This window comes from Acromyrmex echinatior, chromosome 11, assembly GCF_024713525.1.
Source record: "Acromyrmex echinatior isolate Ae372 chromosome 11, ASM2471352v2, whole genome shotgun sequence".
NCBI classification, from domain to species: domain Eukaryota; kingdom Metazoa; phylum Arthropoda; class Insecta; order Hymenoptera; family Formicidae; genus Acromyrmex; species Acromyrmex echinatior.
In genome coordinates, this window is record NC_141862.1 from 7,775,028 (window position 1) to 7,800,369 (window position 25,342).

The 25,342-nt window shown below is 37.7% G+C and overlaps 3 protein-coding genes across 14 annotated transcripts in view; all 3 read left to right on the top strand.

The window, feature by feature from the left end:
* The first annotated feature begins 139 nt into the window (after positions 1 to 139).
* LOC105149699 (E3 SUMO-protein ligase NSE2) lies at positions 140 to 2,274 on the top strand. 2 transcript variants are annotated; one of them, XM_011062287.2, is made up of 5 exons: positions 140 to 583; positions 917 to 1,077; positions 1,162 to 1,255; positions 1,672 to 1,858; positions 1,925 to 2,274. In XM_011062287.2, exons 1-5 carry the CDS (start codon positions 565 to 567, stop codon positions 2,022 to 2,024), a joined length of 561 nt encoding a protein of 186 aa, XP_011060589.1. In that variant the 5' UTR covers positions 140 to 564; the 3' UTR covers positions 2,025 to 2,274. The 2 variants fall into 2 exon arrangements, with proteins under 2 accessions (XP_011060589.1, XP_011060588.1); XM_011062286.2 differs by having other exon boundaries at positions 153 to 567.
* A 43-nt stretch (positions 2,275 to 2,317) lies between these two features.
* Positions 2,318 to 3,778, top strand: LOC105149698 (uncharacterized). The gene is made up of 3 exons (XM_011062285.2): positions 2,318 to 2,851; positions 2,925 to 3,075; positions 3,261 to 3,778. Exons 1-3 carry the CDS (start codon positions 2,414 to 2,416, stop codon positions 3,368 to 3,370), a joined length of 699 nt encoding a protein of 232 aa, XP_011060587.1. The 5' UTR covers positions 2,318 to 2,413; the 3' UTR covers positions 3,371 to 3,778.
* Positions 3,779 to 5,151: 1,373 nt separating this feature from the next.
* The window catches only part of LOC105149709 (uncharacterized), a 54,204-nt gene continuing 34,013 nt past the window's right edge, over positions 5,152 to 25,342 (top strand). For 10 of the 11 annotated variants that reach the window (XR_015546687.1, XM_087411242.1, XM_087411233.1 and 7 more), the window contains exons 1-5: positions 6,117 to 6,255; positions 10,878 to 11,388; positions 17,299 to 17,460; positions 19,330 to 19,855; positions 21,253 to 23,880. Coding sequence is in view for 10 of the 11 variants with exons in the window: in XM_087411242.1 (XP_087267368.1) it covers positions 11,142 to 11,388; positions 17,299 to 17,460; positions 19,330 to 19,855; positions 21,253 to 23,880 (3,563 nt within the window). In the remaining variant the exon portion in view is untranslated. Of the gene's footprint in view, positions 6,256 to 10,877; positions 11,389 to 17,298; positions 17,461 to 19,329; positions 19,856 to 21,252; positions 23,881 to 25,342 lie in introns of all 11 variants that reach the window. The other variant, XM_087411235.1, reaches the window with a different exon arrangement.

Below are 25,342 nucleotides of genomic sequence, written 5' to 3' on the forward strand. Positions count from 1 at the left end.
CTGAGTGAATTTCCATCCAACAAATATCGGGATTCGAACGAGTCTGAACGAGTCTGAACGCCAAAAATTCATATTTTTTTATCTTGTACAGTTTTATATTTATCGTGTGAAATCAAAATATTCAGACTAATATGCATTTGTTCATTTTTTGTCGTATCAATCGTGCGACAAATTTCATGCCTGTTGATTGGCTGTAAGATAAAGAGATCCGAGAATCTCATTATATACGACTGATAAGAATACGACAAAAAACGATCTATAAAAAAAATATGAATTTTTTTATGGCTAAATATTTTGTATTTTTTAGCCTTTATTTTTTTTTCTTTCAAACATTTAAATGTTCGTTTTGATCTCAAATGTGTATTTAAAAATATTCATTAAATGGCGTTCGACAGTCTGTTTAAAGATCAGGTTGAATGTTGAAAATTGATAAAAATTCGATAATATCGGCATCGATATCGTCAGCAGAATAGATAAATTGCACGAAAATGACACAGAACACGCAAATGATAGAGGAACTTGATGATTGTTTCTTGAGAACGGCAAGGCATATCATGAAATATTATGGTGAGGGTTCAGCGAGGTTAGAAATATGTTCGGAATCTTTTAAGTGCTTCTTTTCGCATTTTTGCGTTTTCCTTGCTCGTCTCTTATGTAGCGTATTGTTCAAGATAGAACTTGACAATTATTTTGTAAGAACGACGAGGAACGTGAAATACTATAATGAGGTTTCGTTGAGGTTAGAAACAGAATTTTCCAAATGCTCCTCCGAATTTTCTTTATTTTTTTTTTGCGTTCGAGTTTCATTTCAAGTGTAGAAAATTAGAGATACAATGTGCTTTATTATGATTTTTTTGCTCTCTCTCTCTTGCAAGAAAATAAAATATGTTGTGTAAATTTTATCTTATATTTTCAGACAATGAAGAAGAGAAACAAAAGATATTGAAGCAGTTACGAGAAGCCTTAATAGTCAATTGTACGGAGTCTGCGAGAATAAAGGCTGCGAATGAGATCAAAGAGCATTTAGAATGTATGTCCGAGTTCGACTCGGAAGAAGATGTGAAAAATATCACAACAGTAACGATCTAGCTTCAAATAAAAAAATTATCAGTTATATTTTGATTTTCAAAATTTACAATTACTTGCTATTGTTTATAACAGGAATATAAGAAGGCTATATCCGAAATTCAAATTAATCCATTACAAGACAACAGATTGTTGGAGTATGATCGTCAGATTAAAGGCCTGTATCAAGGTAAAGTTTGAAATGAAAGATCTTAGCACTGGAATTTTGTATTTAATAGCAATGTCAGTATCATGAGTTGTGCAGCTTTTTTTACTATGTACAAGGTAATTCATTTTAATCCTAATAAACAAATATTTCAAAAATATGTAATTTTGTCCAAAAACATTTTAAATAAAAGTTGTATAGAAGAGGACATCATTTGTATGTATTCTTTTCTATTACATAATTTTTATTTGGAACATTTCTTTTAGTAAAATTATATATTTACGAAATATTTGCCTGTTAAGATTAAAATTAATCACTCTATATATAATATCTGCACAATAATAATATAAGGATGCACTGTTGTTTATAAAATTTTAGTGCTAATCACTTGAGGTTTATCTTTATGTAATTTCTTTCTGAGATTAACATACATTTTTTAGTCAATGAAGCTGAATCTAACGCACTGGATGACACAGACGCTGATTTACGGTTAACAGGCAGCGAAATAAACGTGATCGATCCAATCTCGAAGATGAGAATGACCGATCCTGTGAGAAATGCAGTCTGCGGTCACATATACGATAAAGCAAGCCTTGTCGCGATGTTACAAAAGAACAAAAACACTAGGTATGTTTTTCACATTATATCAAATATTGGGATATGCTACTATAGCGTTTACGTTTGCATTCACAGATGTCCTGTGGTGGGTTGCACCAGTCTGGATTATATAGATTTAAGTCAGTGTCGCTCTGACATTGTGACTAAAACATATCTGGAGAATCATCCTGCTTAGATTTCAGAAGAATGGATAAAAATATTTATGAATACATATATATTAAAGTTAAACGTACATTCCGCGTAGTGTATATACCTCCATATTTATATTGATTTAAAAATTATTACTTTTATTATATTTAAGAAAATTCTATCATCGAATTTAAATACTTTTTCTATATAATTGCAAAAAATATAAAATATATTTTATAAAATATAGTATTGTAGAAGAAATAAAATATTCCTAGTTATTTGTACGGTACATACAAGTATATATTTTTATTCGTGTCGAAGATAAATCTATGATCAAATTACTTCGAGCGATTGTATTCGATTGCATGCAATTTATCTAATCGCGTATATGTTCGCGTTGCTGTGCAATGGTCGAATGATGATCAGACTCGGGCTATGTTTATGTCCGCTCTTTTATCGGTACTTCTAATTCTATCGGGCATTCGTACTGCCGGCGACGGTTTTGATTATTGGGACTTTCCGAGATCGCCCGCTTCGGACGTAATTATGAAAGATATCCACGGATGCACATTACATATAGAGCCCCTTTTTTACGGGGGTTTTATGCAGCCACCGCAACGCCGTCTTCTCGAACATCCGCGCAGGGCCAAGCAGGTATATCGCAGCCATGACTACAACATCGAACGAGGACATCACCAGCCTCGAAATAACCTCGACGAGGGCAGACTTTATCATTCGTCAGTGAAGAACGAGGAAGATGAGAACGAGGAAGAAGAAGAGGAAAAGGAAGAGGAAGAAAATCAGAATGAGAAGGATAATCTCAATGACGAAGACGCCGACGAAGAGACTGCGGAGCAGGATGAAGAAGAAACGGTGAACGAGGAACCCAAGGAGGTCTACGATTATGGTTAGTGTTGAAGAACGAAACTCTTGTCACATTTTTTAGGTCGCCGCCAGAAATCGCGTTGCGAGATCCGATTACATGCCGCTCAGGGATGAGGCTGGTGAACGTCGAAAACAAGAAGATATGAGGATCAAATCGGCTACCGAAGAGTGCGAGGAGGAGTCGACGGAACCATCGCAATATTACGAATACGGTGAGGACGCGTCAAGACGAGAAGAGCAATGTTATTTTCTTTTCTTTTCTTTTCTCTCTAGGATAGACATCTCGAGATTTCGTATAATTTTCGGAAATAAAAATCGCGTGAAACAATTAAATCAAAATTGTGTTTTGGCTAAATTTATTGCTGGTCTCATGTGATTGTAAATAAAAATTTTTCAGAGACCGAGGTGAAAAATGTCGCTTCTCAAGATGTCCAATATAGCGAACGTCAAGCGATATTCCCCACAAAAGTCTTTGGTGCGAGTTTACTGATTTTTCTGCTTGCTTAAGAAATCCGGCATCTATTACGAAGAAAAAGCATTCACAGCACATTCTACAGCTTCCAATTTCTAATCTTAATGGTTCCCCTATCTCTTTTCTAAGTAACAGAAGCATTACAGCCAGCAGTTGTACTTTATTTCCAATCTTTTACAAAGTGATATCAAATAAGAAGTATGATAGCGTGGATGTGAGCAGAACAGAAATACTTGGACGTATTCTACAGCAAATGAGAGCAATCGCGTGCAATGCGCGTTGTAATAAATTTCCATGAATCTCTCGTTTTGTTTGAATTATTCATAAAACGTCGTTCATTGCGTTACATAAAATTCAAGATGTTTTTTATTAATGTCAACTACTGCATAAAATTATTATGATATATCTAAATTACACCAAGTAAAGATTTTTAGTAAAAAAAATATATAGGTTGCGAAACACTTTCTTCTGCTATACGAACAGATGATAGATTTTCAAAGGCAAGGGTAATTTAAAATTTAAAAAACGAATTTAAAAAAATTATTCTAATTAAATGAATTAATTTTTAAAAAAGTTATTTTGAAAATCTTGCAGCTTTTCTTTTAATAAATCTGTTATATTTTATTATTTGAATTATTTCATTATATTTCTTGCTTCAAAATATGACATTGTTTCAATGTCATTAGTAGCTTTCTTGTAAAGATTAACATATAAAAAATATTTTACTTTTTTAGATTTCACTATTCCGTCCTGTGGAAACCTGCTTTCCGCAGTGAAGGGAATTATTCCACGGCCCACATTTTTTACCTTTTTAAACTCTTTAATACTTGGTGAATTTATAATTTAAATCTAGTACTGAAATTTTATGGTCTGCCTATGGTAGCATAAACTATAGATTTTCAATACTGTATATTAGAAAACAATCTGTATAATATATCCCTATAATAGAAATTAATTCTACGCGGATGTTGACTCAAACAAATCTTGAATATTGAACTCTATTAAGATGGTTTGACATCTTAAGATGAAACGAGGTAAATAATGAAAATATTAAAAGAGTTTAATAATCGATAGCTTCAACAATTTCAAAATTCGGCTCAAATGATCATGGCATTTCGGGTGAACGGCACGAATGCATAACGGGATTGGTTTTTTTTTCTGAGCCAGGTCACCGACACCGAATATCAAAAAAATTCACGGTCATGTGGAATCAAGTTCTCTCTACGTTACGTTTTAAGTTGTCGCCGCGAGGCATCGCGTGGCGAACGATCGATGTATGTATATACCATCTCTTCAAACGTGACACAAATGTAAGTAACATCAAGAAATTGATTATTTCAAAAATAAATGTTATCTTAGGAATTAATTAGTCCGGAACGTGTTCAATTTAAAGAGTTAAGTAAATAATGATGTAACGAGTGGATGATTCATTCCGACAACTGGCAGTGGGATACCAATGCGCCATTGAATCTCATTAGAAGCAACATGAAAGCGGCTCGTTAACAATTCCAGTCGCGTAAGCGTGGTATGCGTTTGTTTGAAATCGACCTCGGGCCGTGTCTGCAGGTTGCGTATGAAGGTGATACAAATGTTAATAAAAATTCCAGTAAAACGTAAAATGTAAACGTCAACTAACATAATATCAATATTACAATTTCACACTTAATATAATATAATATAAATATAATACATATTGTACTCTTTTTTTTTTTTAATTCTTTAGAGTGAAATCTCACTCCAAAAAGTGAATTATTTTCATTTCTATCAATGTAGATTAACTTTAATCTCGATTTAACTTGTTCTTCATTTTTTCTATTTCTTAGAATTAGAAAAAAAAATGAAGAGTTGAACCAAATTTAAAATTAAATATCATTGGTAGAAGTGGTAGAAGTGCTTAGTAAAAATTGAAGTAATCTTATATATTATATTACTGTTTATTGGTGTTTACTGGAATGTTTGTTTACTGGGATTTTTAGATCACATTTGAATATTGAAAGAACCATGTATCCATACATTTATTTATTTATCGCGATCAATCGCGAGGAGAAATTAAAAAGAAGAATTGATTTTCAAACGCGATCGAACGACCGACCGATCGATCGAAGCCGAGCGGCTGAATTCACTCGAGTCCGATCGAATCGACAGATGGCTTCACGTACGTCGCCATTGAGGGACTCCGCGGTGCGCGATTGGCCGCTTACCTATCACGTGGTAGCGCGGCTCGGGTGGGGATTGGCCGGCACGGCTGTGCCGCGGCTGGAGCGGCGCGTTTCGTTGTAGTAGTATTTACCCCGCGGTGCTTAAAGCCGAGTAGTCGTGTCTCGTTCCGATTCGGTCTGGAGTGACTGTACGCGCGTACGTGCACGTTCGCCGTCATTTCGCGTCGCGGAACAAAAACAAAAAGCGACAACGCGATATACGAAGCGAAATACAGGACGAGCAAAGTGGCGAGGTCGCTTCGCGAGGGAAAGAAATCGCGCGTTCGAGTGCGCGATCCTTGTCGGTTTCTCCTCGAAGTATTCTCACGTAGCCACGTTTCTCGTTTCGCATTTTGCTCCAAGCCTTGTACGATCCAACTTCCAAGTTGCGGATCGACGGTGATCAGTGTGTACGCGCGCCATATTCGCGCGCGTCGCGAGTCGCGGCACGTCACCGGTTGCTTCAGGTTGCTTTGACGTTGCTCGCCGTGGGCGACGACGCGCGACAAAGGGTCGAGTGTGTGACTGTGACGACGAGTGGAGAGTGCTGAAGAGTGCCGCGAGTGTGTTGCACCCTAACGTAAATGAGTGTATGAACGGTAACGAGTGCGAGTGCGCGGGGTGTCGGCGAACAACGGAGAGTTACGCTCGGCGAAACGGAAACGTGCACGCCGAGCCGACAACACATGCGGATCGTGGGATCGTGGAATGCACGCTGACAGGTAGATACTCTTTGCGCCGCCGCACTCTGACTCCGACAGAATTCCGGAGTGCCGAGTGCGGTGCATGCCCTCTCTCTATCCTCCTCTACGTCGCGCTCAACGTCCTCCGTCTCTCTCTCTTCTTTTCTTTTTCTTATAGTCTTCTTAAGTAAAATGAAATTTTAATTTAATGTAAGCTACATATACGGTGTAAGTTGAGTGTGACTATATATTCACACTCAACTTACACTGTATATGTAGCTTGCATTAAGTTAAAATCTCGTTTTATTTTATACACAGTTATTTTTTATATCTTTTTGTAAATTGTGCACTTGAGAGGATCTCAGAGCGCTTAATATCAATTCTCTCTTTCTCTCTCTCTCTCTATCTCTCTCTCGCACGCACACGAACACGCCGTCTTTTTCTCTCCTTCTCGTACTGTACGATTGTGTCTGTTTACGCGTCCTCTATGCCTCTCGTTTTCTCTTCGCGATGACAGTTATCTATTTTTCTCTCTATCTCTCGCATTTTGTTTTCCTCGGGGTCGTTTGGGACTCCTGCGAATTGTTTGCGAATCTCTGTAATTCTCGAATTTTTCGAGTCTTCGTGACTTTGAATACATTAAAGTCTTTTGAACACCAGGGTTATTCTCGGAATTTTTTATTTTTCAGGTTCTCTTTCTCAAGCCTCTTGTAAAATTTATATATTCTAAACCGTTGAGAGCATCCACTTTGAGAACATCCTCGTATATTTCTGTGGATTTCGATTTAAAGAAGCACGAGAGATTTCGTTAACGTCGGAGTTTTTTTGAACATTCAAGAAGGACTTCGGTGCGAGGCAGTCAAAGTTCGTCGCCCTTAGTCGCCGTGAATAAAGTTACGTAAAGTGAAAGTGTCCGCGTGTATAACCAGACCCGTAAATACACGGTGATGCGTAAGGTGCAACGAAGAGAACGCGATGGAGTTTGGAGTCGCCTGTCTCGCGGCCGCGATTTTTTTCGCGACGCGGTCTATCGACGGTATCGCCGTGGCGAACGGTCGATATTCGATCGATATTCACGCTCCGCTGCATCTCCTAAGCTTCGATAACACGCACGATTGGAGCAAGTGACTGATTAGAACAATCGCGACGCTTGAAAGAAGATTAAATTCAACTCTGTTGATCGATAGTAAACAGTAATGTCTTCCTGAGAAAAATGCTCCTCAGATTAAGTCGATAAAAGAATACAAGAATGGCGTTTTAGTAAGATCGAGAAGAGAATTTCTGGTTCTCGAATAACCAGAAATTCTGTTTGTTTTCACTAAAATGTTATTCTTGTTGGGCTCTTTTATTGGTTTAATCGGAACATTTTTTTTCAGTGTTGTTTATACCAATGGAGATTAACTTTAATCTCGGTTTAAGCATGAAACACAATTGAAAAATATGGCTAATAGGAATAGAAAATAACATTCTATCCTGTATTAGAATACAAGATTTCTGATAGGGCTATTATTTTTGACAACTTCAAAATCTGAAGCTTTGAAAAAATTCGAATTTTCGAAGTTAACTTTGAAATTTAAAATGTTTCCAAGCTTCGAGTTACGAAGCACATTAAACTTCAAAAGTTTGAAGTTAATTTTGAAAATTTGAATTTTTTGATGTTCTGAATCTTCAAAGTTGTCAAAAGTAACAGTCTTTTCGGGTAGATTGAACTCTTAGATCCTGTTCCTGTACTTTTCAATTGTCTCAATCTTTATTCTTCATCTTTTTTTAAGTTCTAAGAATTATGTCTGTTTCTATCAATATAGAATAACTTTAATCTCAGTTCAACTTACTTTTAATTTTTTTTTTAATCCTAAAAATTAGAAAAAGATGAAGAATGAGTTGAAATTAAAATTAAACTATGTTGATCGAAAGGAGCATTAGAAAAAGGTGAGGAGAATAAATTGAATCGAGACTGAAGTTAATCCACATTGATGGAAATGAAGAAGAAAAAAGAAAGTGAGGAAAGATAAACTTGGCTGTGCTTGAAGTATTCTTGAAAAAATGGAATGACGTAGTTTTCTAATAATATACAAAATGAGTCATGTATCCTTTGCTCCTTTATCGGCAAATGGTTTCCGGTTCTCCTTTGCGATCGCGAATACTTTCCACGCTTTTGAAATAATTTTCCAAGGACGTTGTTGGAGCGCGTTCCGTGTGAACGGCGATAGCGATTATCTCGATCGGGAGTGCACTTGGCGATCGTACTCTTTCTCGCGCCTCGTTGCGCTTCTTGCTTGGATGGAGGAAGCGGAGAGACGGATCGACAGGAATTTTCTTTGCACTGTTTACCTCGCTCTCGATGATCGTCGTAGCTATGTGCACGTGTACCAAGTAGCAATTTCCTGCGATGAGACTGAGAAATTTTCTCTACCTATACTTGCGGATGCATCACTACGAAACTTATCCTGTATTATCCCAGAAAATTAAATATCATCCGATCACATTAATATTAATTGCTAACTATTAATTACTAACTTTGCTAACTATAATAGAATCTTTTAGAAAGGCCGATATTTCGATATTTTGATTGTGAATTTTGCTAGATAAATTTAATTCCGTAAAAAATAAGTAAAATACAAACGAGCTTCCATGATGATAAAAATATGTTACTGAAGTTTTAACAAGTATATCAAAAATTTTTCAGATTTTTATATAATCCAAAATAATCAAAAAATTTGTTTCTTAAAGATCCCTATTGTTGAATGGAAAAGTTAAAATTTATGTTGTCGAAGGGTTAAGCTTAATTTGTGTTTATATGATTGTGATGCTAGAAATCTCTTCAAAGTCTCAAATGAGAAAAGAATTGATCAATCAAATTGGTCCCTTAATCAAATTGTTCCAATGTTATTTATTAAATTAATAAATAATAATGAGACTCTGTAAGTATAATATAAAACAATACAGGCAAAAGAAGGACAAAGAGGTTTCATATAATAATTACAAAGGACAAAAACATACGTTCCGCTCGAGTCATTCTCAATATTGCGGTAAACTTATTCAAATCATCGCTACAAAACAAATATATATAATATTACAAAACTCATTATAATTCTAAAATACATATTCTTCATTTTGCGTAGTGCGCTGCGAGTCAATATCGGAAATCAAAGTAGTAAGAAGTTATTTATTAATTAATTTATTAATTCTTTCTCTATCCGAGATCTCGGAGTAATTTCCACGAGAATTTCCAGCATGGTGAATACGAGGCTTTAGGCAAGGAAATATACTGGCAGTTTTCCCAAATTTGTTTTAGTTTCTCCTCTCAGCGGTAGTTTATAACAGCCTCAATTCTTTCTCATACATTTTTCAAGCTTCTTCTCGGTGTTCGTTTATGATGATTTATCAGGGAAGATGATCGAGAGCATCGTTTGCATCGGCCTTAAGCCGGTCGGTTTCTGCCTTGCCGAAAGAAATACGGCGGTAATAAAATTTCTGCCGCCCGTGGAATCGCGAGGAAAGGGGCAACGGAAGGGGAGGTAAGGGAAGGTAAGGGGAGGTAAGGGCGACGACCTCAGCCGATCTTTATCCAATTACACACAAACGTAACTCCCACCTGCATGGAGGAGATTCCCCTTCGCCGACGTGTCATGTAAATCTGCAACTCGCGGCAATATTTAACGCCCGCCCAGGGTACACACGCTCGTTAAGGCGTGCCCTTATCGCGGTACGTATCTCCCTTTCATCTCTCGAGTACGCTCGGAGTACTCGCGATCCCGCCCGGTTGGATGAATCGCGAACGGATTCCATTGCGAATTCCTTCTCGTCCACATCCCAGTCTATCGGAGAAAGTTTGAGGGCTCCCTCGGGGTTCAAGGAAGTCAAGGATGTAGAAGTCTTAACATTTTTAGACGTCGCGGAGGTCTTGGCGTTCTTTAGGCGGATCTTATAAAGATCCTGACATCTTAAATCTTTCGAAAGTTCAGAGGCCAAGGCATTCGAACGAGAAGATATCGCGAAGTCTTGAACGACCGTACTGATTCAAGAATATCGCGATACAAAAATTCCGTGAATGTTTTCGAAGAAAGAATCTCTTTCAAAGAACCTTGCGCTGATTATTTATATATAGAAAATTGGATGAGATGAATTGTTTTTCATGTAGCTTATAATGATCGTAATACATGTATAACGAAGCTTAAAATGTAATGAAGAAGGTAAAAAGTAAGTTAAATCGAGATTACAGTTAATCTATATTGGTAGAAATGAATGTGAGAAAGCACTTTTGTACACAAAGATGTTATAAACACAAAGATATAGACTCGGTAATGGATAGTTATTGAGCTATGGTGTGTCAAAGAAGTAAAAAACTTGTGCTCGCAGAGCATCTTATATGTACGAGTACATAGCTCAGAAATGATCCATTATTGAGTTTTGTGTCTATGACTCTGTATTAGAGCCATGAACAGATATCTTTTGTTCGTCACATTGTAAACTGTATATAGATATGTAAAAATGAATTGATCGAATTCCAAGTAAACCCAATTTTCCATACAATTAGTACGAGATTCTTTCTAGAAGAATCATAAAATAACGGCGTGGGTAACGTTCCCCACAATATTTCCGAAAAATCTAAAAATAGCCTTAATCTCTTGATTAAGCCAATCTTCCTGTTTGCGTTTCAGTCGTCCCCAGTGCGTGTAAGATTGAAGGGAAGAGGGTTCAACATCCGTATTTGGATCAAGCCGAAATCGTGCCGAATCTGACGGTGTCGGTCGGTCGGTTCGCCATACCCCCGGTCGGAAAGAAGCGGCGCGGCTTCCGGTGCTGCATTTGTAGCGGAGGGATATGAAGGAGAGGCGGGAAGAAGGGGGTTCACAGTTCGTCGGAGCGGTTAACGATCGTCGGTGCCGATCGTGGACGACGAGGCGAGGAATCGTCGTGTGACGATGAGCGGGAACGAGTCGAGCGCGACGGCGACACTCGCGCCGACGAACGTTGCCGTCGTCTCCGCCACGATCATCTCCGCCACGGATGAGGAGGAGGAAGATCCGGCCTTGACCCTGGACTGCGTCGAGTCCGCCGTCGACATGGACCTGGTGAACGGACCGAATCCCTGGCTTCCGGCCTACGGTTTCCAGCTGCAGCATCACTCCCAGTTCCAGCCGACGCACTTGGAGGATCTACGGGCTAATGGTTCGCATACGTTAACATTCCCACTCTCTTCCCGTTCTTTTTTTACACTTGCGCACTCTCTTCATGCTTAACATCTAATGTACATTGAAAGAAAATACTAAATTTTAATAAATAAATATTTATTTGAATTGTTCTAAATAAATATTTACTAAATGTAAATATATTTTTATTTGATACGGAAACCATTCATTTAATTATTTTTTTATCGATTAAATATTTATTTACTGTAAATAAAAATTTACTTTGTACCATTCCAAAAAAAAAATATGTATTAGGATTTAATAATTTTTTTTTTTTTTCAATGTACTCTCGCGTTGAATATATATACTCTAACACGTAAAACTGTCCGACATTTTAGTCATTATACGTTTCAGCGTCTACGAATGTGAACTTGAAACAAAATTAAATTTTATTTGTATTAATTAACATATATTTAGATAATTTATTTAGATCTAATGTTTCTCAAGCATTCATCACGCCTCGCCATCACGTTTGTATTTATATTTGTAATTTGCAATTACTTGCCTCGGCGAGTAGAAATAATCTCTTAGGAAATCTTGAACGCGGAAGACGATCGGTTCTCTTCCTCTTTTTCTCTCTCTGCTTCGTGTGAATTTCCGATTTGAGAGCGGGCGTAGAACAACAGCTTGGAGTACTGTTAGATCACTCTTTGATGCAAATCTAAGCGCGATTATAGTAATCTAGGTCGCCATTCGCGGCTTGTCACGCTAAGCGATTAACCCTTTCAATTCGAAATCACGTTCGTGTAGCTTGGGAAAGGAAATGTTTTACGATACTTGTAAAACTTATTAAAAAATATATATACAATATCGAAAGATCTAAATCATCTCGTAGCAAATAAAATTTATGATTATTTATATAAAACATAAGATCATATATTTTTATATACACATAAATCAAGCATCCTAATTTGTTATATATAATATAAAAAAATCTTAAGTTTAATTACGTCATTCGATATTTTAAAGAGTACATCATATCAATGCGTAATTAAAGTATTGGCAGGATTGATGATAAACATGATCATATGAGCGGTGCATTTACGGAAGTTCCGAGGACGCGTGCGATTTTAACTCGCTCACGGTTTTTTGCAGCGTCCCTCTCACCCACGTTTCAATAGAAAGCAGCATACTATTAACAGGCGATCTGTATGCAAAGCTGTTTTCTAGCCGCTGGAAATCGTGGTAATGATTCGGCCTCCGTCGCCAATATCTAGAGCGTAGTAGACGAGGCGGCGGCGGCGGCGGCGGCGATTCTGAGAAGACTCCGAGAAGTCATTGCAAGTCGATGCAAAAATTTTCTTTTCAACATAGCGCGCTACCAATGTTAACCGGTTATTCCTGTGATCAAGGTTCGATCGTTTTGAAATCGCGAGCGGAAAACAGCCAATCGACAGTAACGGTCTCAATAATATAATCGACAGTAACGATTTTTTTACGTATTTTTTACGTGTTTATATAAACAATGACGAAAGAAATTTTCTTATAACGAAGATTAATTTCCTTAAGCTTTTCCGGTATGACACACACTGAAAGAAAAAAAATAAAAATAAAAATTTTAACAAATATTTTTTTTTAATAGCTAATCTAAGTAAATATTTACTAAACATACATTTATTTGACACAAAAACTATTAATTTGATTTAACTATTATTTTTTTTATTGAATAAACGTTTATTTACTATAAATAAATGTTTAGTACTATTCAAAGAAATATGTATTAGGATCAAGTAAATTTTTTTCAATGTAATCAGTTCTTTTCCAATACTTTTCCAATGCTTCTTCCATTGTTTATAACTTTTGTTATTAATAATGCCACATACATTTACTAATACAGTCATGTTTCTTAATGTTTGACATTTTGATTGAAAAAATTGTTTACAATATGTTTTATATGTTGTATTTTTATGAAAATTATAAGCAATCGGATTGAGTTCGATAAACCAGTGTGTTATTCTTGTAATAAGGTATTAAGAACATTACTTTAAATACTTTTACGAAGCGCCACTACGGTCTGAATGTTAAGATGTTGAACTAATATATATATTCATATAAATGAATTAATTTCAGAAATGATAATTGCGTGCCGATATGTTTATTACAGTTTTTTAAGATTAATTTGGGAAATTTGGGGGGATTATTAATATTTCAGATTAATTGCGTTGAAAGTCCGACAACCATATCGCAATTATCATTTCTGAAATTAATTCATTTATATGAATATATATATATTAGTTCAACATCTTAATATTCAGACCGTAGTGACACTTCGTTTAAAGTAATGTTATTTAACATAAACGGTTTTGTTTCCAATCTTAAGGTATTAGGAGTTTCGAGAATTTTGAGTAATTAATTTGGATGTTCTATAATTAGGTCAGACAACAATAACAATGATCCATACAGCATGGGAAGGGTAGCTTAAGTTTCTTGTTACATTAACGTGATTCGATTAGCAAGACAACAAACTGACGAACATGAAGTAAGAAATGGAGAGTGAGCAAGGAGATCGGTCGAGTATATAACTACACGAGAAAAGTTATCCGCTCTGATTAATTTATTTATCATTCGAAAGACCGGTTTGGAATAAAGAAAGTTTTATATCTAATTGTAAGATAGAGAAAGTAAAATATACTTAAAATTATTGTACCGTAAAACATTATTCGTAATGATAAAATGAATATTCCATTACTCAATGCGGAAATTACAGATTTGTATTTTCAATTTTAATATCAAATTTAATTTTTCGAGTTATCTAAGAATTTTCTTAGCGAATTATTCTATCTCTTGATAATTAAAACGAAGCCTGAAACATATTGGTGCCAAGAAGAAGTAAGAGAGATATCTTCCTATTCGATCTCGTGCATCATAAATATCGCTATATTCCGCTAGAAGGCCTCTAGAAAGACGCTAGTCCGGCTGATTATTTTTATGTAAGCTACATCGGTTTATTCTCGTCCGTTAGTCATGGAACGGCAACAGGCAGGCGACTGCAACAGGTGGCTCCGCCATGATGTTGCATACTGGTGCGTGCCTCCGCACTCGTGCAAGACAAATTGCGTTTCAGCGGTCTGACGACCCGCTCCCGCAATCGCTCTATGAGCTCTTGTAGTTAAAAAAAAAAACACTTCCACTTAATGACAATCAATATGCGTGATCTTATTCCATTCCATCTAACGTTCATGGGAAAAAATTCCGTAGCATCGATAACAGAATATGAAGTTCGCGAAGACATCATTCTTCTTTAAATTTAGTGAGACTAATTTGAAATAAATTCAATTTTTCTCTAAGGCTACATTTTTATTAACGTAGATGAACTTTGATCTCGAGGTAATTTAGTTTTTTGTCTTTTTTCTTATTTTTCGATAATAAAAGATAAAAAGTAAGTTTTAACTGAGATTAAAGTTGATCTGCGTTGGTAGAAATAATGTACCTAAATTCATAATCAACGACTTCGACGGAGTTAATCCTATCTTAATTAACGCAGGCGTACGCAATTTCTCGCATGCACGTAATATCAGTCATCGAGCGTGTCTGTTACGACGATCTAAGGTGTGGCGGAAATCAGGTGCTTCCACACGCAGATGCTTGTTGCGTCACTTGAATAAACCGGCTTTATAATTATTGGGATTAATTGATCCGCGATTCAGAGCGTCTCGATCAAGCCGTATGTAAATCTTTGATTCGCACATAGCCAAACGCAAACTACGATGATTAATGTTTTCCATTGATCTCTCGGTCATTGATATATCATTTTTTATCAAGACTGCGCGCGTGCGAGAACGTAACGTAGCTTAGTTATAACATAATTAAGTATAATAAAGTATATGGATGCTGAAAAAAAACTCTTGGCTTGATCTGTGACGATATATTTCGAAGACATTTTCTCGCTCAAGAGTATGAGATGACATATACACTGACTCTTCTCATGCCATTCATTATTTCTCACGCTGACTGCCAGTCTGATCGCATTCAAGCATGCTCGATGCAGATGTGCAAAGTTTATTTGATAGCGTTATCATCGCCCACTTGTGGACGATTACAATACGATCTCTCAGGAAAGCTTCGACCTCGGTCTATTCGATTATTCACTTCCTTGTTTTTTTACTCGCAATTGTGTGCTTCCTCGCGTCTTGTTTCACTGAAGAGCAATTTTGCTGAAGAATCTAAAAATTTAGCTGGATCTGAAAAATAATTTTGCTGGACTGAATTGGATCGAAACAATTATAGGTAAGACGATAAAATTTGATTGATTACAGAATAGAATATCAAAATATTTTGCAGCATTACTCATCATGTTTAAGATTCCTGCAAAATTATTTTGATGATTCAACAAAATTATTTTCAGATCTGTATCTAGCTAAATATTTAGATTCTTCAGCAAAATTGCTCTTTCAGTGCAGAAATCGATCAGTTAAGATACGGAGAGGAAATACATACATCTAATTTGGATACGATCTTTTTCTTTAATTGCAGTATCGCGTGATGCGAGCGAAGGAAGCGCGAGGAAGCGTACAATGCAAATGTTATAACCGCTTATGCGTAATGTTACGCAACTATTTCAGTAAGATGAAAGGGTAAGATAACGTTTGACTTTTCCATGAGAGAGCAAGCAATCGCTTGTAGCTAGAGTGCACCGAATGTATTCTATCCGTGCAACTATGCAATGTCCCGTTCCCAGCAGCGTCTAACTGTTCACGCCATCATTCATCGCACGATGACGAAGGCAGGAACGTACTTTACGTTCCTACGTTCGAAGTACATCGCTTTTCGTTTAAGATAGCTGTTTGACAATTATTAAATTAAATATCCATTGCCATAATGTTTGTAGTAATTTTCATATTTTGCTATCATTAGACACGTTCCACTCTGGAGCTAAAAGAAATTTAACAGAAATTCAATTTATTTTTTATTAGATATGTCGATAATTAATCGAATATTCTGACAATTGATATCTCTAAATACTTTTCAATGATATTTCGTTCATTAAATTTAATCGTATTAGACCAGAAGTTATATAAATTATGAAAAGGATGTGGTATATTGAAATTTAAAAAAAAATGGACTTCGCGTGCTGATTCGTATCAAGAAACGACGACAGTTCTCGAAAAGCATGCACATGCAGTCCCGAAATGTCTCGAGCCGGCTTTGATCGACGACGAAAGCTCGAGAGGTGGACGACCTTCCAGTTACGTTATCTTCTAACGTAATGGTTGCAGTCGTTGATAAGAAATGAGTCATGACCTTTCGTTAAGAATTTCGCTTCTGCGAACAAGCAGCTGCACTTTTAACGACGAAATGACGAGGCACAAGTAACGAGTTTACATTTTTACGCTTCGTTGAAGTTGATCAACGTGAAAGAACGACATGCACGTGGAAAATACGTTTAACTCAAACCTATAATCTGTGTGCAGTTTAATTGATAAACTATAGGAAATACAGAGCTTCTAATTAACTTTAATTACGTATAAGAAGTTATACATACTTATCAAACAAGATGCAATAAATTTTGTTACAATTAATAGAAATTATCTAAATCAGATTATCTAAATTAATTTTTCATTATATTAAACTCTTTTTAAAGTCTTTTTTTTTACTTTTATATATTAGGTGTTGGAATTAATTCGTAGCGTTTTTTAATGAAAGAATGTTATTTATTTCACATGAGCATTAAAAAATACATTAATGAAAGTACTTCCCATCACTTGTAAAACGCTACGAATTAATTCCAACACCTAATAGTACAATAAATGGCAGCACAGTTTATTTTGATTAGGTTTTTATTACATTAAACTCTTCAGTCTTTCGATTTTATTTTTATATAACATAGGTTTAACAAGTTTTGCTTTTAACAAGCTCATGATTATATTAATGTGAATACTTTATTTTGCAGATACGATGTTAGTGCAACAAATCGATTTTCTCGAGACGATTCTGGAGGAGACATCCGACGATCTCCAAAGCGATTCCGATCGTAGCGTAACGACGTATTGGCTGGGATCCGATTCAGAGACTGAGAGCGTGATCCATATCAAAACGAAGCAGAGATCGGCAGGTAAGAACTCCTACTTTTAACACGATATACACAGATAATATAGTCGCTATCATTATACACAGCGGAGTTGTACGTCGAGGACTATGTGTTTGTAAAATCCCGTTTGTCGCTCGGGACGAAGATCGCGGGAATTAGGCATTGTTTACGTGCGGTTGTTCTACTTTCTCTTTCCTTTCAGCATCCTAATCTTCAGACTCATTAGGGAACCGAGAATTACTCGTCGAACATGCGATTACTCGCGCTTACGCCATTGAAATTGAGGAGGTCGATTACTCGAATAAAATGTTTTTTCGAAAAGTCTACGTTAATATAAATTGCATAAATCGTAAGTTAATATATAATATCAGTATAAATAGAAATCTATACAGTCAAGGGACTATAATACGAATTTTTAGAACCAAAAAGATTATGAGATTTAATTCGAGAATTTTATTATCATTTTTACTTTTTTATGTAAAATTGATATTGTTTTAAGATTTCCTAACTTCGAGTTATTGTTAATGTAATTTAATTTCTGATTTAAATCTAACTCAAATAAGAGACTCATGAATTACAAATCGATATTATCGCACCACCCACGTGCTCTTGAATGCGCCTTTGTACGCAGCCATTGTAACACACAGTTACGTGGTTGCAGTACGTAGGGGCATGTATGTTCTCTTATTACGGTTGATACTTCGTGTTTGAACGTACCAAACAAAAGGCACTTGAAATCAATGCAAAGAATGGACAAATAAATTCTAAACAACTCGATGACATCAAAATACTTAATTCCATCGAATGAAATTTTGCTAATACTTTTTTTTTTATTCTTTCTATCCTTCTTGAGACTGTTGGAATTCGATGAAATGACAAATATAACCAGTGGTATTATTTCTCAGCACGCGCGACCTTTCGCTGCCGATGCAATATTCCTTCCAGTACTGTTTGCCGAGAAATGTACGTATTGCTCGATCGAAATAACGTGCTGTGTACAAGATATTATCTAACTTATATATTCCTTAATCGAAGAATTCTAAAGGTCAAAACTGTGAACACGAATACGACGTTTCAATATTGACTTACAATTAGTACTATTAGATTATTTGATTAAACGGCTCTTACCAGCAATGATATAACGTAATTTAAATTTTTGAGAAACACAATTAAGTTAAGAATACAGACATTTAATAAATTAATATAATAAAAATCATTTGATATAAAATTAAGGAAATATAAAAACTTTAATATCTAAAAGAAAGTGTAAAAATTGAAATAATTTATATCTTTATTATTCTAATTAAGAACAAATTTGCATAATATGTGATTAACTTCTGTCGAAACGTATTTTGATTTTCCATAAGGTTTATTCTGGAATTTTAATGAGTAACGATTCTCCTCGTGTATACCAATTACCGCAAGATGATATAACCGCACCTTGAACGTTACACCTAGATCGACGATAATCGACACGATTCGCGTCGCACGCGACAATTACGATTCCGTTGCCAACCGATGGTGATCAGCGCGTAATGTCGTAAGCACTGCTTCCGGTTGAATGAACCATAGCTTCCTGACGGACATGCCTACGTGTGTATATGTGTATGTATGTGTATGTATGTGTATGGGGCGAAAGTAACGACCATTAGATTGGATCACTTCCGTGACTCGATTTTACGAAGTGGGTCGTCAAGCATCGAATTCCACGTCTATCTACCCTAACGAGATTCATTGAATTAAAAGTAACATGCGAGATCTGGATTTCAAGTAAAGTAGATTTAGGCCATGCGCTTGCTTGTTTGTCTCGCTTTTATTCTCTCGAATCCTTGCATGTTACTATTGTCTCCCGTTATCGTCAGCGTCATTTTCATCGCGTCTTATTCTCGGAAGACGAGCGACTGGATGGTAGCGGTAGCGAGTGCAACTCAGTGGTACCGAAAAAGCGACGCCGTCGCGACCATGGCACCGATCATCATCATCACCACCATCATCATCAGCAACAGCAAATGGTCTATGACGAGTATCCGGCATCACCGAGGTCTTCCAGGTCCACAGCTTCCTCCAGATCAAGCTCGCTGTTGCAGTTTGAATCCTTGGAGAGGACCTGCGCCACGCTGTCACCTTCCAGCTATAGCTTCGATTCCCTGGAATATTCCAACCGATCGAACACCTCTCATCCGGAGAACGATTCGCCGGATAGCTTGGAACAGGACTATGGTAGGCTGTTACCAAACGGTTTCGCCAGCACATTGGCGGATCATTTCCCGAAGATCAGGCCCTATCGCAGCTTTGAAAGTCTGGACACGTGCCAGAAAGATGACAGCTTCGGCCAAGCGTCCATGTCGAATGGTTTCGCGCCTTTGTATCTGAAGAAGGGTGCTGATTTATCGAATATTAGGAAAAATAATCAGCCAAGGTAGGTCACGCATTTTTCATATTAAATCCAAATTCTTTTGCGTTAAAGTGATGATTAAAGGCTGTAACTCACAAAATGCATGAGCATAATATAAGACTGTCTAGCCCAATAAGCATTCAGTATAAAATCGCCATATTGATTTGGATAATATGCTCATTGATTCAGACGGTTTTATACCAGCTGTGTTATGTATCTTGTGTGTTATATTTCTGACAAATGAAAAATCTTACATTCAAGCCGTCAGGAAAATTTCTGTTTAAATCATAAAAAATATATTGCGGTAATTTATCGCGGTAGAAAGTTATTACTTTCAGTAGTTTCAAAGAAGGATAATAAGATATTGCATATTTCTTATTGAATTTTCAAGTTTGGATATTTTACATTACCCGAGAAATTTCCCCTGTGTGTGCAATAATTTCAAACGTAACACAGTCAGTCCACCCGCGTTGTAATTCCAACAGACGCTACCAAGGCTTTTATTTGTTATTCTTGGCATACGTGCACTCGCCGTTTAACACGCGCCCGCCTATTTTTACACGCATTGCTAGAATAGAGATACAAGACTACTGTAATCATGCATTGTTTCCCGAATTAGTTTGCGAGGACTGGCGGTAAGTGCATTTCTGTATAATCGTGAATAATCGTAAAATAAATATTTTATCTATGTTTCTTCATCTTCCTATCTATGTTTCTTTATGTTTCTTGTTAACAATATATTATTTTTATTAAAACATTTTTTTTTCTTTAATCTATTATAAAAATGTAATTTAAATCTTAAAGTTTTAAACAAGATATTAAAAATTAATTTAAGACAATTTAATATGTGTGATTTTCTTAATGAATTAATTATAAAAGATGATATACATATACATCAAATTAATTGTTTTTTACAACTTAAATAATCAGAAAATGCAATTGCTTTTTCTGTTCCAATCTAAAAAAGGGTTAAACAATGTATGTGCGTTTATGCGTTTAACAGCCGTTCACGTTGGGTGTTGAATGCTTCATGGTTTTCTTGGCACTCGTACGCCGAATTCCCCTTCGTGTGACGATCGTTTTACGGCCAAGTTAAATGCAATCGCGACCCTGAGGAAGACCACCTTGACTTTACTGCCGATATTATAAACGTTTGAAACACAAACGCGTTACCGAATCGCCAGATCACCGCCGTTTGCTTGGTTCTTAAGTGCGTGGTATTTTGCATACGCATCCTTTAAGAATGCGGCTCAATTTTTAGGAACTTACATTGTAAATGTAAAATTTTTAATAACGATTAATATTTATATTACATTTATATTAAATTCCGATGTATTTCGTCATCTGTATTTGAATAAAAAAAAAAAAGAAAGACATAACATAGATTCTTCAATATTTCGTTCATGTCTATCTATAAACAGAGACTTTTGGCACGAGGACGAGGAATATGAAGACGAAGACGACGACGAAGAAGACGAATACGATTTCGAGGAGTACGAACGAAGTCGAACGAATGCGGATTCCCGGTTGACGACCGGTTTCGAGGATCGGCTGTTGTACGGTGAATCCGGCAAATATGCGACGTCCTTGGACTATCGAAACACGATCGACCTGCGGGAGATTGGCGTGGAGACGAAGAAAGACGCACTTTTGGAGCTTAAGTCCGGCCAAAAGACAGCTAGGTTAAATATAGCCGGCGGCGGTGCGGAGCATCATCACCATCACCACCACCATCATCATCATCATCATCAGCATCCGCAGCAGCAGCAGCAGCAGTACCAACAGCAGCAGTACGATCAACACGAGCATCATCACCACCACCACCGTCGTCGCCGCCAACACCAAGGGTGGAGCGACGAGGAGCGTTTTAATTTTAGATTCACGGACAAATCGCAGAGCGCGCCCAGTCTACTCGACGGTGTTGAAGAGTCAGCACGTAACGGCCTAAGCTGCACTTTACCGTCTCGTCTTCGCACCTCGAGGACGACCTTTTACGTGTCGACGTCTTCTCTCTTTGAGAACTACACACGGGTAGCCAGCGTGCCGGTGGACCTAAATCTCTGCGGCGTCGCCGCTATGTGCGACGACGAGATGAACGGTCAAGAAATGGCGGAAACCTCGCCTTGTGAGGAGGCTGAGACTCTGAAGAATTCACGAGAAGATATGATCCTAAAAGAGGACGATGAAACGCAAGTGGAAACGAAGATTGGCTTAACCAGTTCAGTTAGAACGCAACCGGCCCAAGGCGCACTCATGGATGACAATATGGAGGATCTCGAGAAGGAAAATGAAGAACGAACAAAGGTCGAATGCACGAGCGATCGTTGCGAAGTGCAGCAGACGCGCAACAAACAAGCGAAGACGTCGACTGTGAAGACTCAAGATCGCGCCAATTGTGTGCTGGATATGGCAATGGTGACAGAGAACGACCTCGACGAAGCCATCAAGCAATTTAAACGCGAGGTGGAGGAGGCGGCCGCTTCCGGAGTGACGAACGCCGCCATTTTGGCAATGGAGACAATTCAGCGAACACCGTCCGGTCGAGTGAAAAGTCGAAAAGTGAAGAACAACGCCAGTTACGAGCTAGCGCAACAACTTGAGGTGGATGAGAGAAATTTTCCATGGAAATTCAAAGATAATGATGAAAATTGCGATGGAGCCAACTCTCCTGGGAAAAGACGGATGCTGAACAATGCCAGCTACGAATTGGCGCAACAATGCGACTACATCAAGACGTTGAAGAGCTCAAAAACGGCGTTCCAACGAATGGACGCGTGCGACGAATTAGAGGAAGCTGCATCCGGACGCTCTTCAAGGCTAAATGTCGCCGACGTGATACGCCAAATGGGCTCCGACACGAACATCAGCGAGGACTCCAAGCTGAACGAGCCGCAGAATGACTCGTTCTTCGGTCAGATAAAAAAAAACTCGGATCCATTTTCGGCTTGTGGCGATGCTAGCGTGCTCAGTCCACGGTTGCTAGATGACGAGGTAGATTATCCCTGCTTGGAAACTAAACCTATAGGAGCATCCTGCTTGGAAACTAGGGTCGTTTTGCGCGAGAAGATTGAATTGGAGAAGCCAACTCAGTTGAAAAGTGTTCTTGAAAATTCTTCGACAGTGACCTCCTATATCGATGAAGAATTATCCAACAAACGAAGAGAAAATGAGACTGAAGATATAAAGAAGAGTTTTATCAGCGAGTTTTATCCGGAACGAGTGGCACAGCTTCCTCAGACGGACGAGAGTGAGGTTCAAGAGTTGAAAGTGAACTCGGAGAACGCATCATCGAATCGAGATCACGAAGACCGTTCCCATAGTCCTGGTTCGAGCGATCGAGGCGCCGGCGAACGTTTGTGGAGGGTCGTGATCGAGAAGCAAGCGACGACGACGAAAGAAGTGGAGAAGGAGGAAGAAAAGAGGGACGGGATGGAGGCGGTAGAAAAGAAAGAGGTAGAGGAGGAGGGACACAGTGTCAGCGGTGTTGGTTCTGAGTCCCCACCCGGTGATGCGGGTTCACTCGGTGAACGTAGTAGTGGGAAGCTCGCGGTGGCCGTGGCGGCAGTTGATACGAATCATCGCGGTGGTGATCGTGACAAACGTCAGGGCGACGAGCAGCAACGCGCGACGAGCATCAACAAACGGGACGCGAACGCAAAACGGTCATCGTTTGTTGCCCCGAAGAGGGAACCCGCGAAGATCTACGCGGTTTCTTCAACCTCTCTACCGACGTCCTCGTCCTCCGCCGCCATGAAGAGCGAGGAAAGAAAGAAGGGCGGCTTGGGCGGCTTTCTGCAGAGATTCTCCAGATTGAGGTTCAGCGGTCGAACAAAAGTACCACGTTCGGAGACGCATAAAAAAGCTGTCGAATCGACAACGAGAACGCAGGAGGAACAACAGCCGTCCATTGCCAAGAAGAAGGAGCCGGACTATATTATCATACCGTTGCATCCGCCTGAGGAGGAGAGAAGACGCCAGGAGGTCGTTACTCTCGAGGAGGCCGCCAGGAGGAACAATGTGGACATTCAGAGAAGTGCTTCTAGTGTCAGGTAAGTCGTAAAATCAAATGGAATATATTTATGGAGATGTCAAATTTCTGTTGAGCTAATATTATGGAAGATTAAGAAATGTTCGCTAAGAATAATTATGATTTACGTTGATCAAATTTCTGAATAATTGAAAGCTGCAGTCTCTCGTCAAATTGCTTATTTTATTTTTTAATAAATTAGCTAAGATATTCTTGATGTAGAATACCGCTACTTTGTCGTATCTCAAGCTAGGATATTCGACAGCAACAAGTTGTTGGTTGCGCAGTGTGAATATATTACGCAATGTATACTTCAACAACTTACGTGTTGTTTTTTAATTATTTCATCATCGATGATGCATTTTTATACGATATACGATGTCCTTAATTACAGGTCGTAATTCTATATATAATGATCCGTAATTAATTTTTTCGAACGTTCATTGCACGTCGATCTCTGATTGAAGTTCAACATTTACATAGAAAAAAATCATTTTAATCGTGTTTCATATAATATTTAACGCATTTATTATTATCATCCTTGAGCTATCTTCAGTCGATAGCACTGTATTATCTTGTATCTTCATCACAAATTCTCAATTTGTTTATTTGTCGACGAGACAACTGCTTTAATACATTGAGGACATTCGAAATAATCTCTTTTGTATATCTTAACGCAATTTGATTTGATTCCCGTCGTTTCCACTGTCATCCCACGCTAGCGTTAGCAAAGCGCTTCATTCATAGTTTTGTTTAATTCCACTTTCATCTCATCCCACACCGCCACCATTCGTCTATCGCAATCGCTCGTCGACACGTTGGTTTCCTCCTCTCTCGAGAACTATGTATGTTCGCACGGTCTAATCAGACTTCAGATGTTTGCACTTCAATCGATGTAACTTCATTCTCGTACGAGACTTTGCTACCCGACAACACCGATGACTCCCGCGTCATTTCTGTTGCCTCTCCGTAATCAGCGCACTGGCCCGGTTCCGTGCAGCAGCGATGACGGAAACCAGTTCGGTTCTCTTAATTAAATTTCACTCTCACCCCGCATCTCGCCACGTCATTCTCGCGTAATGCGACCTAATTGCATTTTATAACACAACCCCTCTTTCCCGTTTGCCCGCAGCTTTTATTTCATATTTTTTCCCTTCCGTGTCTCGTGCTGTGTCTCTCGAGGGCGCATCTCCCTCTTGCTTTATGCAGTGATTGCATTTTTTTGAATATAAAAAACAAGAAAATAATTTAATTTAAAATTAAAACAGTTTTATTACAACCAAAAAGATCTCTGTAGGTTGTAGGTATAATTTCGATTAATAAAGATAATTTATAAAGATCATTTCTTCTCTTCGTACATTGAGAGAAAAATGTATTAAATTTTAATAAATTATTGTTTAAATAGTGCAGTGGAAAAAGAATCTGATTATGTTAATTAGAATTCTGATCTCTCAATAAATATTTTTATTGGCCTATGTGCGTTT